At 37.5% G+C, this 17311-nt stretch overlaps 1 protein-coding gene across 4 annotated transcripts; it reads left to right on the forward strand.

Annotated features, from left to right (window-relative positions):
- Positions 1–2974: 2974 nt before the first annotated feature.
- On the forward strand, positions 2975–17030 carry LOC144661996 (uncharacterized). 4 transcript variants are annotated; one of them, XM_078522727.1, is made up of 8 exons: positions 2975–3029; positions 7824–7877; positions 11293–11788; positions 12662–12826; positions 13541–13585; positions 14264–14326; positions 14432–14492; positions 15711–17030. In XM_078522727.1, the coding sequence occupies exons 3-8, from the start codon at positions 11324–11326 to the stop codon at positions 16037–16039; spliced, it is 1128 nt and encodes a 375-aa protein (XP_078378853.1). In that variant the 5' UTR covers positions 2975–3029; positions 7824–7877; positions 11293–11323; the 3' UTR covers positions 16040–17030. The 4 variants fall into 4 exon arrangements, with proteins under 4 accessions (XP_078378853.1, XP_078378852.1, XP_078378855.1 ...); XM_078522726.1 differs by lacking the exons at positions 2975–3029; positions 7824–7877 and adding an exon at positions 8400–8690; XM_078522729.1 differs by lacking the exons at positions 2975–3029; positions 7824–7877 and adding an exon at positions 8406–8690 and having other exon boundaries at positions 14264–14317; positions 15711–17029.
- Positions 17031–17311: the final 281 nt, after the last annotated feature.

Here is a 17311-nt window from a genome sequence, read left to right on the forward strand (position 1 = left end):
CCTTGAATTTGCTGTTGAATATTTTATAGACTCCATTTGATTTTGTGTCAAATGGTACATTTGAAAATTTTATATCATTCTTGATCCAAATGAATCATTTTTTATCAGTCACTTTTTGAATTCTTTGTTTAAATATAAGCATGATCAACATTTCTCAAGGAAATATTTTCATATTTTCCTGTTTGTTCTAATTTAATCAGGGTCACACATGATGCTGCAGATGAAAATAAAAAAAAATCAAATTAAATGGAAAGAAATGTTGTATAAAACTTTTTCTTTTTGGGGGTCAAAGATTTGCCAGGTTCACTTGTTTAAGGATGCTATATAATTAATAAGTAACAGGACTACATGCTTGTCCAATTTGGAGATAATTGGACTCGAAAAATTCCTCGAACAGCCAAATTGGACTCGGCCTACGGCCTCGTCCAATTTTGGCTGTCCTCGGAATTTTTCTCATCCAATTATCTCCAAATTGGACAGCATGTAGTCCAATTACATATACAAATAAGATCTGTTATCCTTGCGCTTGTGCTTGCGTCGCTAGTGAAAACCAGGCTTTAATTTCGTGTTGTATTTTAGTAGTTGTAGGTATTCACCTTCCTATATAATCGTTTGTTGTTGACTAAATCCCTCTCACAAATAAGTCAATTTAATTAGTTATGTTTTGGATATTTTAATATTGAACCTAAATCCCATATGATTTTATACATTGTCTACATCGCGACCTCCCAAAAATGAAGGAGATCGATTTTGATTGAACCCTGAAATGGAGACTTCATTCGTTCTATAGATTTTGTCTTTCCCTCAACTTTTTCAGATAATTTTTCCATTTATTGACTCTTTAAATTACCTTTTCGCCCACTTTCATGGAATTTGTCGTATTTTCCGCATCTACGTTATCTAAAGGTGAGAAAAAATCGTGTCCCTTTGAATCAAAACAAAGGAAACGGAACAGGTGGTAAGAATCTCAAACACGTGCAAACCTGCTATAAATCGGCTAATCACTTTCTCTTGGTTGATCTCCAGTTTTGTCTGAATTAAATTACCCCAACCACAAGAAATGATGAACGACGGGCGAAATGGCACCTCGTGGCATAAATTACTTTAGAAGAAAAGTAAAACATCAACATCAATCTGTGGCGCTTTTTTTCTAACGCAGTACAAACGAATTAACTTAACCTGGATTCGGTCCCTTGTTGTTTCTTGTACATCAGGTAAGCATAACACAAACTATATTGCTAGTAGCAGTAATATTTATCGTAGCTCACGAGTTCTGCAGGGATATTTGACGTTTCATTTATTCTTGTTCCCGTTGCACAAGCGTTTAAGCTGATCGTGTCTGGTTTGTGTTAGCGGTCTGAGAATGTAAGGTTTAATTGAGCTTATTGCAAGTTTTCCGAAATCAAAGCGACTGGCTGCTTAAATTGCAACCATGGATCCATTGATGCAGTTCGTCAAGCGGTCACACAAGCGATTTTGGATCATCTGGAGTTCCGTGTTAAAAAATAAAAAAAAAAATAAAAATAAAATTTAGTGCAATAAATATATAATTTATCCAAGTCACTATTCCACTTAACATTTATTCACATTTATCATTTCAAAGTAGGGTCGGCAACTGAAAAATACTTATGGGTTAGAGACTGTTGTAAGTGTTTTGTTGACAAATTGACGCACGCGCTGGCCGCACGATGAACGAGAAATTTTCAATACTGCAGGAGGGGTACTGGCGTAGCCGAGTGCAATATTGAATATTTCGAGTTTATTGTGCGGCCAGCAAGAGCGTGAATTTGTAAACAAAACACGAACGGACAGACTCTAACCCTTTTAATATACAATCTGAGTACACTGCACGCAATCCACGACTTAACGAACTTCAAACAATACTGTTCATAAAAAAGAAGTATGTAGTACATAATTACACGGGATTAAATCAATAATATGAAAATCACAAATAAACCGTACACAAATAAAACTTTAAATGGTTCATAAAATCTTTCATCAGTTGTGGTCGTTCTTAATAACAGTCACAATTAAGCAACAAGCATGTCAATCGCACACAAAAATGTATTTGTTGAGCGTCCGATTTACCTTTGAAAATGGAAACGCTTCAGGTTGTTATTTTCTTCGATTTTGTTTGGTATTGGATCACGAGCGGCCCAAGCTCTTTATCAGATTACCTTTGGACGTGACTCTTGCTTACGAGCTGACTTACCCTGACTTACCCTAAGTTGAGTTACCCTGATTAGTAAAACGCGTTGGATCGACCTGTGAAGCTGGGAGACAACAAAGAATGAAACAACGAATCAGGGTAAGTCAACTTTATTCACAAAATATACATTTTTTTTTTTACTTTTAAAGCAAAACCGTTGTTTCCCATACAAACCCTTATAAATCGAATCTTTGTAACACAACACCGCTCGTAAGCAAGAGTCACGTCCAAAGGTAATCTGATAGAGAGCTTGGGCCGCCTGTGATTGGATCGTTGGTTATTTGAGGAATATATTTTTCTTCCACTTCTGCAAGCCTTGAAACTGCCGTAGATTTTGGACAGTGAACGAAGATCGGGACATTAAATCTTATTAACCATCGGAAAAATAACTGTTAGCTGGGACAATGGTCTCGGCTGTACGTATCGAGCGAAGCGATGTCTGTACAGGATAGCAGGGATCACGGGTGGGGGAAGGGGGAGGGGGATATTCTTCCAGTAACGACCCCGAGCAAGCAAGGTAAAAAGAGATATATTACATGACTTTATAATTGAAAAAAAAAATCTGTAGAAACTTCACCAAATTAAATCATTAAATCGGCAATAAAAAGCAATAACAAACGTGCAAGAGAAGTTTTTCCTTTAGTTTATGACTTTACATAAGGAAACTGATATCCTTTAAAATGTGTTAAGTCATTTCAATTGTATTGTGATATGAAACGTGATACAAAAAGCCGTGTTTCTACGGATACGATTCAAGACATACTGGCAAAAAGAACATTGGTAATTTGTCGTTATTGTGGATTTTCTTTACCAACAGTTTAGAAGATGCACCCTTAAACAATACAATACATACTTATCTAAATTACAGCACACTACATATTTAACACTACATTACAATAAGTTAAACAATACATTAATTACAGTCGCTGGTACGTTACATTTAAATGTATAAATTAATTGCATTGCTTACATTACTAAAATACACACTCTAACTAGCTGAGAAGGAATTTCCATTTCTGTTTAAATTTCTTCTCATCATTTGACGTGACAGCGATATATTTTTCAGTCTCGATTTTTTCGTGCACTAATGAGATAAAGTCATTAAAAACGCCTTTGACATTGTTAAGTGCGTTGACATAAAGAAAATATTTGCCCAGCAGTATGAGATGATTGAGGGCTAAACGGTGCGTACAAGGACGGGTAATTCCAAATAACACATCTAGCTCGGAAAGAAGTAAATTCGCTTTGCTTTCGAACAGAAACCAATTTTGGAAGTTATCCCAAAAAGAAGACGCCTGCACGCAGCTAATAAACAAATGCTGTATAGTTTGACTATCAGAGGGACAGAACGGACAGAAAGGGGAAGCAACCTTTTTCATTTTGTATAATAAACTGTTCGTGGCTAAAATGTTGTGAATAATTTTATATTGGAACATTGCTAATTTAACTTCCTTTGTAGCCTTAAATGACAGAAGATAAATTTTACTTAGATTCTCTTTTGAGATACCGTATGATTGAAGTTTTTTCTCTGAGGTGGGAGGGGGAAGATCTTCACAAAGTAACAACCTTTCATACAACATTTTGCACGTTAGAGTACAAAATGGCGGCATGGATGAAGTAGCACTAGTGTCGCCGGAATGTACATGAAGTAGCTTTTTCCATCTTTGGGGAATCGCGGATATAAGGCTATAATATTGTAAAAAATTGCAATCTAAAGCAAATTTGTTGGAAAAAGTGAGGAAAGGCAGAAATCGACTTTCATTTTCATCAAAAAGGTCTGAAATTTGTTGTATTCCTGCTTCGCGCCAACGAGGTAGATATACCATTTTATTGTTAATCAAAATGAATCTGTTGTTCCAGATTATTTGGGAGAGTACCTCGTTCTTGCTGTGAGGTGCTGTCGACGCGATTTCCTGCCAATAATGTATAATCTGTCTGTAAAATTCAGGAAGATGACAGTTAAGGTCAAGAACGTTATAGTCATAATTACATTTAAAAAGCTCCGTGCCGCCAACACTAGACAGAAACGATTTCGGAATATACTTCCACGGTGCATCCACTTCAGAACACAAGCGCTTAACCCAGGTCAATTTTAAAGCTTTGTCGAAAAGAACAAAATCTTTCATATCTAGACCACCATCTAATTTCTTTTTGATAAGGGTGGTCTTTTTTTATTTTTGGAGGTTTTTGCTTCCAAATAAAGTCGAATACTATGTTATTGACTTCTTTGGCAAAGTTCTTTGGAGTCCCCATAACACTGCAGATGAACACAAGTTTGGAGAGTGCTAATGTTTTGACAATGTTTATTCTACCGTAAATGGATATGTCTCTTCTGGACCAGATACTTAAAGTTTTCTTTAAAGGTCCTAATTTTTCCAAAAAATTTTTCTTCTGAGACGCTTCATTATTGTAATTGAAGTGTACCCCAAGAGCATAAACTGGTTCGTCACTTATTTGGAGGTTAAAAATTGCATCTTTTCTATGACGCAAGGAGCCGAGCCAAAGCATTTCTGATTTTGTTTGGTTAATTTTTAAACCAGAGCATTTTTCAAACAGCAAAAGTAAGTCAAATAAATTCGAAACCGACTGGACATCGGCGAGAAGGGTGGTAGTGTCATCGGCATATTGTGAGAGCTTGACTTCTTCAGCTCCTTGTATATTAATGCCTTTGATATCTTTGGAGCGTCTAATACTTTGGGCAAAGAGCTCCATAGCAATAACAAAGAGTATGCCTGAGAGAGGGCAACCTTGACGGACACCGCGTTCTAAAAGGAAGTGTTTGGAGGCTACACCATTGTTAATAACGCAACTGGAGATGTCTTTATAGAATACGTTGATCCACTGCCGAAGATTTGGGCCAAATTTGAAAGATTCGAGGCATTTTTGGATAAAGTCCCATTCAATTGAATCAAAAGCTTTTTCAAAATCCAAGAAAACAGCTATGCCTGGTATATCGTTTATTTTAGTGAAGTCCATTGTGTCTGCTATCAGTCTAATACTTTCACCGATGAATCTTCCTTTTACATAGCCAGACTGACAAGGATGGATTATGCTTGGCAGGATCCTTTCCATGCGAAGGGCAATAGTTTTGGTTGCAACTTTGTAGTCAACATTAAGTAGCGATACAGGTCTCCAATTCTTTAAATACTCCGCATTCTTATTCTTTTTGGGGATTAAAGAGATAATTCCTTGTCGTTGAGAGATAGAAAGGGACCCGTGTTCCAGGGCGTAATTAAAACTTTCAACCATGAATTTGCCAACAGCATTCCAAAAGTAGCGGTAGAATTCCGCGGTAAGACCATCTGTTCCTGGTGTTTTATTGCCTTTCATCAACAGCAGCGCTCGCTCGCATTCATCGATGGACATAAGACCTTCGCAGCTTGTTGCATTTTCTTCTGATAACGCGTTATCAGTTTTAAAGAATTCGTCGAAAGCAGAGTCGTTCGGATTCATATTTTGTGATGTATATATCCGTTTGAAAAAACGCTCCTCCTCTTCAAGAATCTCCTTTGGGTCAGTAATTTTTTCTTGATCGTTAATAACTAAGGACGTTATATGTTTTTTCCTGTGGTTTGTTTTTTCTAAACTGTAAAAATACTTACTATTTCTCTCGCCGTGTTCATACCAGCGCACTCTGCTCCGTATAATCGTGCCTCGCGTTTTGACGCTTGCTATTCTGGTAAGCTTGGATTTTATTCTTTCTAAATCACTTTTGAGAGAATCGCTGTACTCTGTCTGGAGCTTACACTGTAATTTAGTCATTTCCAACAAAAGAGCAGATTCTTCGTCACGTTTAGATTTTGCTTTCTTCTTCGAAAATTGTATTGTGAAAGCTCTAATTTCTATTTTAATCATTTCCCAGAACAGCCCTTTGTCTTCAATTTCTTGATGCTTTTTGGCAAACACTGGAATTAAAAAGTTTAACAAATTTACGTAATTGGTGTCAGACAACAAAGAGTTGTTCAATTTCCAGAAGCCAGGCCCACGAGGGGGTTCGCACTCAGAGAAAGAAAAAGATAGAGCGACTGCGGAATGGTCAGAATAAATGTTTGGGATTATTTTACATTCGCTAATTCGACTACTAGATTGTTCCGAAATGAAGAGGTAATCTAGTCTACACTGAATTTTCATTGAGGGGTTCGCCCGTGTAAAGCCAAGCGAGTCTGGATTTTTGTAGCGCCAGGAGTCGAGCAAATTATGCATTTTAATTAAAGTCGTGAATTCGATGGTTGATGCTTTTTTCAGGTCTACCGGTTTACCGCCTCTTTTGTCCAAAGTGTTGATTAGGCAGTTGAAATCACCCCCTAAAACAAGGTTTTCGTTACCGTCATAGTTACTGAGAATATTATTCGAAAGCTCTCTAAGGAATACAACCTGCTGGTTTGGATCGTTTGGTGCATAAACATTAACCAATATGACTTTTGTGTTATCAATAACAATCTCTGCCACAATGTACCTCCCGTATTTATCTTCGGTAATTTTTTCAATATTAACGTCAAGCCGCGGTTTAAAGAGAATCATAACTCCTCTGCTGTGAGACGAGCCATGGCTAGATACGATTTTGCCTCCCCATTCTGCCTCCCATCTTCCGATAGCGTCTAGTGAGGAATAAGTTTCTTGCAAGAAAGTTATGTCAGATTTTTGCTGATGCAGCCAGCGAAATACCTGTCTTCGTTTTCTCGAACCGTTTAACCCTCTTACATTAAAAGATATAATTTTGTACATTTAGATTCTCTGCAGAAGGCCAAGTCACAATATTCCAGAAATATATAAAGCATTTGTTTATCTTATAACGCTCATTATGCAGCGAGATTTCACAACATGGTATTAATTTCCTTTTGTTGATCGAGTTAGAGTTATGTAGACATATGTAATAGAACATGCTTACAACAGAAACACAACAGAAACAATATAAACTACTAACAACCTCGGACTTACCTATGCATTTGTGCGGCATTATTGACTGGGACAAAAAAACCGATACAACAGCCGTCAAGCAATGGTTGAGCTGAACGACGAAGCAGGAGAGTTAACTAGTCATATTACACTTAAGTGTCCATTAAACGTCCGTAAATGGGGAAATTAGCTGTTTCGGGTCCTCTGTAAAGTGAGCCATCAATGATAAGCTTTTCAACTTTGAAATAACCTTCTTTCTTATCACGTTTCGATGCTTTGAGAATGGGGTATAAGCTCTTCCTTATCTCGTCTACTTCCTTGGGAAAATCGTCGGATATTCCAATGTTGGTGCCTTTGGGCAGGTTCTTTATAAACGACTTGATGAAGTTCTTGTCTTGATAAACGGAGGGTTTGACTATTATTGGACGTGGTCCAGAGCTTCGGCCATCGCGTTTACGAGAAGAAATCCTATGAACTCGATCGAATTGTATCTGCTCTTCGTCGCTGGGTGGAATTTTCAGCTTTGTGCGCATAAATTCTCTCAGAACCGTCTCGGTGTCATTGTTCGATTCGTTTACTTGCTCTTTAACGCCATAGAATTTTAGGTTGCCCCTGCGGCTATGGCATTCCAGTTTGACGTGCCGGCGACGCAATTCATTAATATCTTTCTCCATTTGCTCTTTGGCAGTGTTCATGTTTCGTTGTTGAGACACCCTGAAGAAGATGCACCCTGCCGTCAGAGGAATATTGAAAATGAATTTGATTAATTAAGGTAAGTTTTAACATAATTAAACTATCCAAACGAAATGTGTAAATTTTGGCAAGTGTCGGCTTCTCCGTAATCATAATAACTGCAATTTCGACGAGAATGAAACTTCTTATTTATTTAGCAGAACAATTGTGAAAATCTGACACCGGATCGAAGACTGGACTCTTTGTTGAGTAAAGAGAATACACAAATAAACAAACAAACAGTATTCCTTTGTTTTTGTTTTCAAAATCCTGTTTGGTTCTTGTGCGTTTTAATCTGGTTAATTTGCATTTCGGTGGCTAATTTCATTTCCAAATTAACTCCTACTTAATTTTATGATTATGAAGCACTAGCTGAACCGTTGAAGATGCCGTAAAAACAAAACAGTGAACTGTACTATTCGGTCTTGCGCTCAAGGCGAAAAACAAACGTTTCACTTCAGCCGATGATTCCACAAAATAGCCTTAGTCAAGCATTGACTTTTGCTTTGTTTTTCAAGCTCTTCAATTTACCTATACAATGTTTTAAATTGCAGTTGAAAAAGTTATATTACAGTGTATTGATTTCTGACTGTTGCTATTTAGCCCCAAAAGAACATAAGAAATTTTGATCTTTTTGTGGAACATATTAACCGTTTAATCCAGGTCACCGAGCAAATTTTCTAATCTTAAGGCCGACAACCACCTGCTATTTCCGTGTAAGAATAGGTAATGCTTCAAAAGAAGTATATTCGAGTTTAACGAAGCACGCGGTTGATTTAGTTGACTGTAAAATGCTCCAAAGCACGCCGTAAGATGCACGATTCGAGACTAAAAGCGACTAGGAGAAATCCAGGTGGGTTTTAATTCGTATAATTGGACGAAAGGGTCGAAATTGACATTCGAGTTTTATGAGAAAACACCGGTTAAATTGGTTTAACACTTAAGTACCTGCTCCAGAAGATGTCAGTTGCTAGAAAAACCAATAAGATTAACACAAGAGCTGATTCCAAACAGTTTATAAGTTACAGTCATGATCATATTCCTTGCCCATAAGAATGGATGGAAGGACGATAGTTAACGGTAGCAGACGATCTAAGGGAGTTCCAACATTACCCCATCCAGCTTTAAGATAAACATCTGTTTGTTTCAATCAATGTGGGAGTTACCTACGTTCTAGTCTCTCAGCTGGTAGGTAATTGGAGTCAAAAGGTGTTATTGCAAATGAGCTAGATAAGTAAATTCCAATCGAAAATAATTCTCTCACAGCGGTAACTGTAAACTACAAGTAGTTTTTCTATCTCGTCTATGTTGCCTACAGTTTTTAGTGTGTTCATGTTATGTTTATGACATAAACATTTTACTCTACAGTTAAAGAGATTCTGCAGATAGCTTGTAATTTGAGTGTTTCTACTGAGCTAGCGGAACGTCTGCCAACCGCCTTAATTTCATAATGTACTTTAGCTAAAGGAAGTAGCTTTGTTTTTAAGCATTCCCCTTATATGAATTGAATTGTAATCTCAAAAAATAATAATACGGTGATAATCGCACATTGTTTTCTTCAAATGAACCTCCTGCAGTCAACCTGCTTAAGGGCTGTCTGGATCGTAGGTCTCCTTAAAATCACAATATTGCGATACTTCTTTCGTTGCAAAATGTTCAAAATGCAAATAGCATCGAAACTGATTCAGAAATTATCTGCTCAAAAGCCAGTGTCGTCGAATTTTTTTTTTTTTTTTGTTATCAGCTATTTTTGGATCTGCGGGTGTCTACCTTCTCGCCATAATTGAATTAAATTAGACACTTGAAACAACAGGTGGTAAAACGGCTTTTGATTTTAAATCGACACAAATACAATTTATTTTATCTTTAACGACCCAAGCGAAATATTCGATACGTTCTGCATTGATGTATCTAAAAAAGTAGCCACGCCGTGAATAGTGCAATAAGGTCAATATAATAAGATGTCCGATTCGAAATATGGCATCGGCGACGCGTGTAAAGGTTTAAGGTCGACTGGATATAGGCAAAATATCAGTTAAGTATGGTCTTAATTGCCAGTGCATCGGACTCCGGCTGCGGATCGACAGATTTGGTTTTACTCTGGCCGAGGCTCTTTTGTTGTATTCTTGTGCAAGACGCTTGGCTATGATAATTATTAGCCCTGTCCATTTCACTGCATACATCGGTTTCAGTTAACGGACAATCTGACGAAATACTTAGGATAGCTTGCAACGAACTAGTATCCCATTCCGAGAGAGAATCTATATTGCAGTCACTTATGACAAAAATTCGAGTTAACAAGTTCCGGCACTGACTAGACAGTCGGCGCCTTTTATCTTCAGCTGAGATTGGAACATAATTTATCTGGCTTTTTTTTGTTTTAGTAATACTGCTTCACCCATGCGTGACAGGCTGTCACCAGTTTCGATTGCTTGTTTTTTGTTTGTTTGTTCGTTTTTTGTTTATTTGTAATTTGCTTGTTTGGTTGCTTGTTTTTGAGTCAGTTTTGGGCTTAATTGCACAGCATATATTAAATAGATTTAGTCAAGCCTAAAAGCGGCGCTCCCCGATTATTTACTTCGCCCTTTTCGTAAATCCTAATTTACTGACCGATAACAGGAAAAATATTGCACCTGAGCCTGCGATCCAATGTAAACCATTACTTGGTTAGCGGCGAACTTCAAAAAAACATTAGACCTCGATGAGCTCAACATGTGAGCCCGCGATATGGTCATATGATACTGGTCAGCGGATGCCTTGTTTTGACAGCTGTCAATTACCCATTTTTGGAGTATGGCCGCCATGTTGGGGCGACGTCGCTAGGCGCACGCGCCCGCGAACTATGCCGCTAGCCATGATGACCATGAAAAACCAAAAGCATGGTTCTGTTAATTTTCTATAGGCATGGGGCTCTGCTCTGCGACCCTTCGGGCGGCTGGGAGCTCCGCTATAATAACAAAGTGAATACTATACTATGGATCAGCCTACCGGACTCTGTAAAAAAAGCACGATCTATTTCGACTTTTAAATCTGCACTTCAAACATTTTTTTTTTCGGAAATTTTATTATTGATCTATTTTTAGTAGCCATACCTAGCTTCCATGTAACTTTATTTTTTCTCCTTTGATTAGTTATTTTACTTATTTTTTTTTGTTAGTGTCTCAGGAAATTATAACATTATATTAGTTTTTTCTTTTTTTTTTTTTTTTTTTTTTTTAACTAACCTCTTTTTTATTAGAGAAATGTAAGCGAATTGAGGTGTTTTTTTTTTTAATGCGCCCAAAGGTAGGTGGGTGAGTCGGTCGGTAGAGAAGCTGCCGCAATGCCAGATAATAGTGGTGAAGTTATTTTTTTTTATGCGTAGTCGGTTATAATAAGTGAAAAAGGACGTTCTTTATCTATCAAAATTGTAACGGAGTTTTCTTTTGATTCTATGTTTTCTGTTTTTTAATCAGCATTTATCTAAACCTACACTAAGTACCGACGATGGAAGTTACAAGACACTCCACGATTTTGCTTACTCTGATAGCCACTGCAGTCTTTGTAGTAAGATGTCAAAGTGGAAAACTTCACGACAATGCAAGTGCTGCTGCGTTAGGCTTGACTAAGCATAAAGCAAGAGAACTTGCAGCCAATCCGAGTGCACTAATTCATGAGGCGCTGCATCTCGTACGAAGACGGCGAAGCGTTGATGTCAGATACGACGACCAGATTAATGGGAATTCACGCGACAAAGCTGCCAATTTGGCAAGTAGACGAAGTCTTGATGAAAATTCAGCTGGAGAGGAAAGAGAACATACAATCGACAAACGTCAGGTTCCTGATGGCTTGGGTATGTTAAACGATTATATGAGTGTTGATAGAAGTCAACCCAGACTACAGCAACTTACGACTAGCTTTCCAAACGAAGAAAACGTGCACAAGAGGACAACAAAGGATATACACGAAAACGTGAGTGGAAAAAAATAAATAAAATGAAGACATTTTTGTCTGGCAATTACGAAGCTGTTACTGGATAGGAATACTACTTTTAGGCTGTAAGACTCCAGTAAAGAGTTATTGTTTACACACACAAGTCAATCATTTCTTGATTGCTTTGGCAAGGATTAATTAAATGATACTGAAAATTGTGGTCATCCTTCACGAAGTTAGCCAATACTTATTTATTTATTTTTTTGCATTTGGAGTCAATCGTTTGGTTATTTTCATATTTACAATCGTTATTAGAATTGTGTGGCGCCGACAGGGGAATAAAATGTATCTCGAAATTTTTTCAAAATGGTTGAAATTAAACAGTGATAATTTATCTGTTTACGGCGTCATACTTGCAACTGTATTACTCTGAGTTTCCAATTGTGTCAAATTGAGCCATCAAATTGAGCCATCAAAGCAATTTTCAGAGCTGCACGCGGTACTATTACACTTTTCAATTTTTTCGATCTACGTTTGACGACGATTTGACATCTTTTTAATAACTTTTAATGACTTAAAGGCTGGGACCGGCCAATCAATTGGTAAAGACCTGTGAAAGCCGATGTTGTCAAGTTCCATGTCGCTCTCCGACATTTGTCAACTCTGCCTCCTCCTTTCCTGCAATGTGATTGGCCATCCGGGAGTTTTCAGAAAGATGTCAAAAATCATAAATTGTCAAAATTAATCGTTAATTTGCAAGCGGCTACGGTTTGGCGCAAATTAAGCACCGTAGTGTTTTTGCACGATATTTCACATTATAACGTTAAAGAAAAAAAGAAGAGAGAAATTTACTACTGGAAGTGTCGTTGTAAGTCTTTAGATAACTTATGACTACTTTTTTTTATTATCAAGGATGTTATATCTCTGTCAAAAAAGTCTCAAGACGCAAAGCCACTGGAATTCAATCCTGCATGGCTTGAAGATTTTGTAAGAAAGTTGGCCCCGCTGCTTAAAGGAAAAGATGGCCGAGATGGAAAGGATGGTAAAGACGGAAGGGATGGAAGAGATGGTCTCAGGGTAATTATTAAATTGGTATATTGCAATCTCTGCGTTTCGATTGGTTAACAGGCAATCGTATATGAGCTTATATACCATTGACCACAAATATGGTAGCCGATACGCACCAACAAAAACAGCTTGATATGAGATCGTTATAGCCAACTCATATCCAACGCGCGCTCATGGAATAATTGTTTAAGATACCATAAACAATTTTCGAGTTACCCTACGCCTCTGTTTCAAAACGAGTCCACGTGCGAAACCTGATTGAAATGGAAACGAGTTTGTTGGACCTGTAGGCGATCTCATTTTCATTTGAATGGTTTCGCACGTAGGGTAACTCGGAAATGGCCAATTTAAAACAGATCGTGTCGAGCACATGTATGCTAGAACAAAGGGCTAGTTAACAGGTCACAGGATGAGATTCCTTAACAAATTGGATTTTGTACTTAAAGCAGCATTTTTGGAATGACACTGTGAAACACAAAACAATAGGCGTGGACTTGTTTTGCTGGCTGAATGTGCCTGTGTTGATGCCCTCAAGCCAAACATTTTCCCCTAGCCTGCCGACCTCAGTCCATTATCAAATCTTTTATCATACTACATATACCCTAATTGAGACTGATTTCGATCACAAAAGCGTATTAAAGTGCTGAAAAATGTTCTATTGATGTTACTTTTAAGTGGAGCCTAATGACGGTATAAAAACGCCGCTTCAATTTCTTTCTTCAGGGTGATCCCGGCTATCCCGGTCCCCCCGGACCTTCGGTATCGAAGGTATGTTTGAAATACTTCAATGGAAAAGTTACCGGCTTCCAGTCCTCTTTTATTGTTTCCTATATTTGCAAAACCTTATGGGATCATTACACACCAGCTCTGTCACTAGCTCTGGAGAGGTCGAAACGAATAAAATGACAAGTAAAAATCCTGTTAAACTGGTCTTTCTGAGTGTTAAGTGATAATTCAATTATATTCACATAATTCAATTATATTCAAATGAAAGCAGGTACTAGGTATTGTTTTTAAGTCTACTACGTTGAACAACGGCAACGTTAGTCAAAACAGTAGCAACAATTTCATGATATGGAAACAATGTACAACAATTATATACGATTTATAACAGAAAAAAAAGAAGAAAAACATTTTTTGTTCAAAGCGATTCGCCACGTTTCAATCCAAGCGATTTCTTTTTCTATAATTTTTTCACACATTTTTACCCTATATGTTTATTCATTCGCGCCATTTTTATCATTCGTTAAAGGCTGCAGTTTGGCAGCCGAAAGCTCATATTTTAACAAATTTTTAACCAGAGAACGTTTCAAGAACATTTTACTTAATTATGAATCCTGGTTACTCTTCCATTTTCGATTTCTTTTTCGTTCCTTTTTTTTCGTAGAAATAGTCAAAATTATTATCATATCGGCGGTTCCATAATTTTATTATTATTAATTTTAGGGGTGTTCTCAAGGTTCAGACTTACGCGGTGATGCAATGATTTCTGCGTCTCAAGTAAGTGAGGTAGAGAAAGTTCAATGTAACGATTAAGTCATAGTTTGTCGTTTATTTCGGCGTTGCGAACGAGTTTTGCACTGAACTGGCATTTTTTTATCATTTTCTTTAAAGGAAAGACCCTCGGGACATTTGACAAGCGATGGCGGAACTTTCCGTTTCACAGATGGCCTTGGTGTGTTGAGATAACAGATGTGTTGTTCATTAGCAGCAATCTAATTAATCCAATTTTTATTTGATTAATTAGGATTAATGCATTAGGATTGCATGACTTATTTATTAAATTTTTAATCAAATTAATTTGATTTATCAGGATTAATGCATTAGGATTAATACATTAAGATTGCGTGTCTCATTTATCGTTACAATTTTTTAAAAATATGTGACGGTAAACGAGAGATGCAATCCTAAAGCTCCACAACTTGGTTTGTATTATTGTTTTAGCTGTTGAAAAACTATAAGTTCATCGACGACATAATTGTTAGTAGATGACGCAATGGAACATCCATCTAATAATCTGAATATACAGTTTTAGTCTTACGGTCTTACTACTTCAGCGCTTTCTTTGTTCCCAAAGTCTAGCCATTTGTGCTGATCCCCTTCCTCGCATGTAAAGGAAAGAAAACAAACTAATGCTAAATGAGGTAAACTAAGGGCTGTACACATATTTCGTTTCAATCTTTTGTAACGTTTTACCAATAACTATATACCTGACTGAAGAAACATTCACCCATAAAAAGCATAAACCATAAAGGGTGCGATCCAAATGTTTACTGGGAGATCAAAAAAGTAACCGTCTTTGGCGACAGAATGAACATTATAATAAGACAGGTTGGGTGAATCATACTCATAAAGCTCTAAAAGAAAGAAAATATTTCTATTTAAAAATATGGTATTTTTCTAAGCTTACCAATGATGTCTACCCATAATCTCATTTGGTCTTAGCTTATGCTTTTCTAAATTATGTTTACATTGAATTTCTCCATGAAGTTACAAAATAACCTAGGCTGATGTAGAACACTTAAAGCGACAACGGCATGATAGACCACAAATTGAAAGCGAAAGTGCGACCGTGGACATCTGTTTCTACCTGGTTGAGTCTCATCAGCACGGTGTAGCGCGCAGCTAAAGAGTAGAACATTCCGCACGAAGGCAGTTGTCTACTTAATAGCACGTGCTGAATACCTCAGATGAGTCTTACATGGTTGCTTTTTGGCTTTCAGTTTGCGCTCTATCATGTCGTTGAAGCTTTAAGTGTTCTACGTAGCATCAGCCTTGCATATTTTACTTGCATTTCTATGTTTGCAGACTGGTTGGATCTTTCACAAATCTTACGTATCCCAGCATCATTTTTCATCAGTTTATTTTGTTTTCCATATGTCTTATTGTACAGAATTTTCTCGCTGGTGTTCCACCTGTCCAACTTCGCATCTCGCTGGAGGGATGAAATCAACGAACACTTCACTGGAGATACCGCGGGATGGTCGCTACTTTGTATACTGCCAATTCCATTTCCTTCAAACCGACAACGACAGGACTGGCTTTGAGATACTAGTCAACGGAAATATTTACCTCTCAAAAATTGTTAAAGGCGAAGAAGCCACTTACTCCGGTGCAGTATTTGTCATGAAAAAGGCAAGCGTAGTATCCGTGCGACTCTTGGGTCACGGAACTGTAGAAGGTGATCATACTGTCAATTTCCTAGGCGCGTATGAGTTGTGAGGGAAAGATAGCAAAAATTAACGCCGTTGGTTAAAGAATCACATTAAAACTCGCCTCCTGGACATTCGTACACTGATTGAACAAGAAGATCCACTAGAAAAGAGATGGCACCTCTCACATTTCACACCATCCGGGCGCAAATTTAAGCACTTGTACTCCTTTGTAGAGTCAAGAGTGTAGAGTCCTTCAAACAGAACACGCTTTCTTATCTCATGAAAACAACATATACCAACATATACCATTGACCATTTTTTTTTTTTTTTGCTTTAAAATAGCATTATCATCAACAAAAATGAGACATGTTTTTGAGAAACTGTTTCGGAAAAAAAGGTAGGTTGCTTGTCAGCTGTTAACGCTTTGATGATTGATCGACAACTGAAATGGCCAGGCCAGGTCCTTGTTATTCGGAACATCTTGTTTAACTAAAGTGCGGTTTGCTGTCGTCTCATTGTCTTTCAAATGCATTATTTTTTTGAGCTGATCTAGACCTACAAAGAGGGGGCAAAACGAATCTCTGTAGTAAACGTTTTTTAAATTAAAACATGGAACTTCAATTTTCGTGTTTATCTGAAATGCCTTTCTTAATTGTACAGGTAAACTTAAGTTGGCCATATATCCACACGCCCTGCTATAATAAAAGTGAATTTAATTAAAATGCACTGCCAATCAATGTTATGGTACCTACGAGGGAAAGGGCTTGTCGAAGGGAAATGTCGCAAGGGCATGACGCGGAGACATCTATCCGGAAAACTTCACGACATGAAAATACACAAGAAAATGTGGCAAAGAAATGTTGCAACGACACATCCCCTGCAAAGTATCAGCACACAGGAGATAATGTGTCACTGAAACATGTCCCTGCCAAGCTACCTTCCTCGAAAACTGCTGAAGGGTTACATAACCGAAACGTCTGTTTTTTAAACATCTCTGAGCCTTCTTAATATTCATTCGACAGTATCAATCGTATTACTTATAAATTGCAAATGTCAGGAACTACTACGAACTTTACGTTCATGATCACAGTTGCTTTCTATGTCCCTCGTATACTTTCTTGTATACAGATGCATGTTACGATTTTGTGCTTGCTACATATTGCTCACTCAGCGACATATCATTGCGACATAATTTTGTCGAAAAATAACTTTGATGTGGATTACGCGTGGATTACCGTATTTACTCGAATAAGCGCCGCGGCGCTTATTTAGTTTTTCGCGCTTCAAGTGCGGCGCTTATTCGAGGGCGGCGCTTATTTGAGGGCGGCGCTTATTTAAA

Source organism: Oculina patagonica, chromosome 8 (genome assembly GCF_052425735.1).
Source record: "Oculina patagonica isolate OP01 chromosome 8, crgOcupat, whole genome shotgun sequence".
Lineage (NCBI taxonomy): Eukaryota > Metazoa > Cnidaria > Anthozoa > Scleractinia > Oculinidae > Oculina > Oculina patagonica.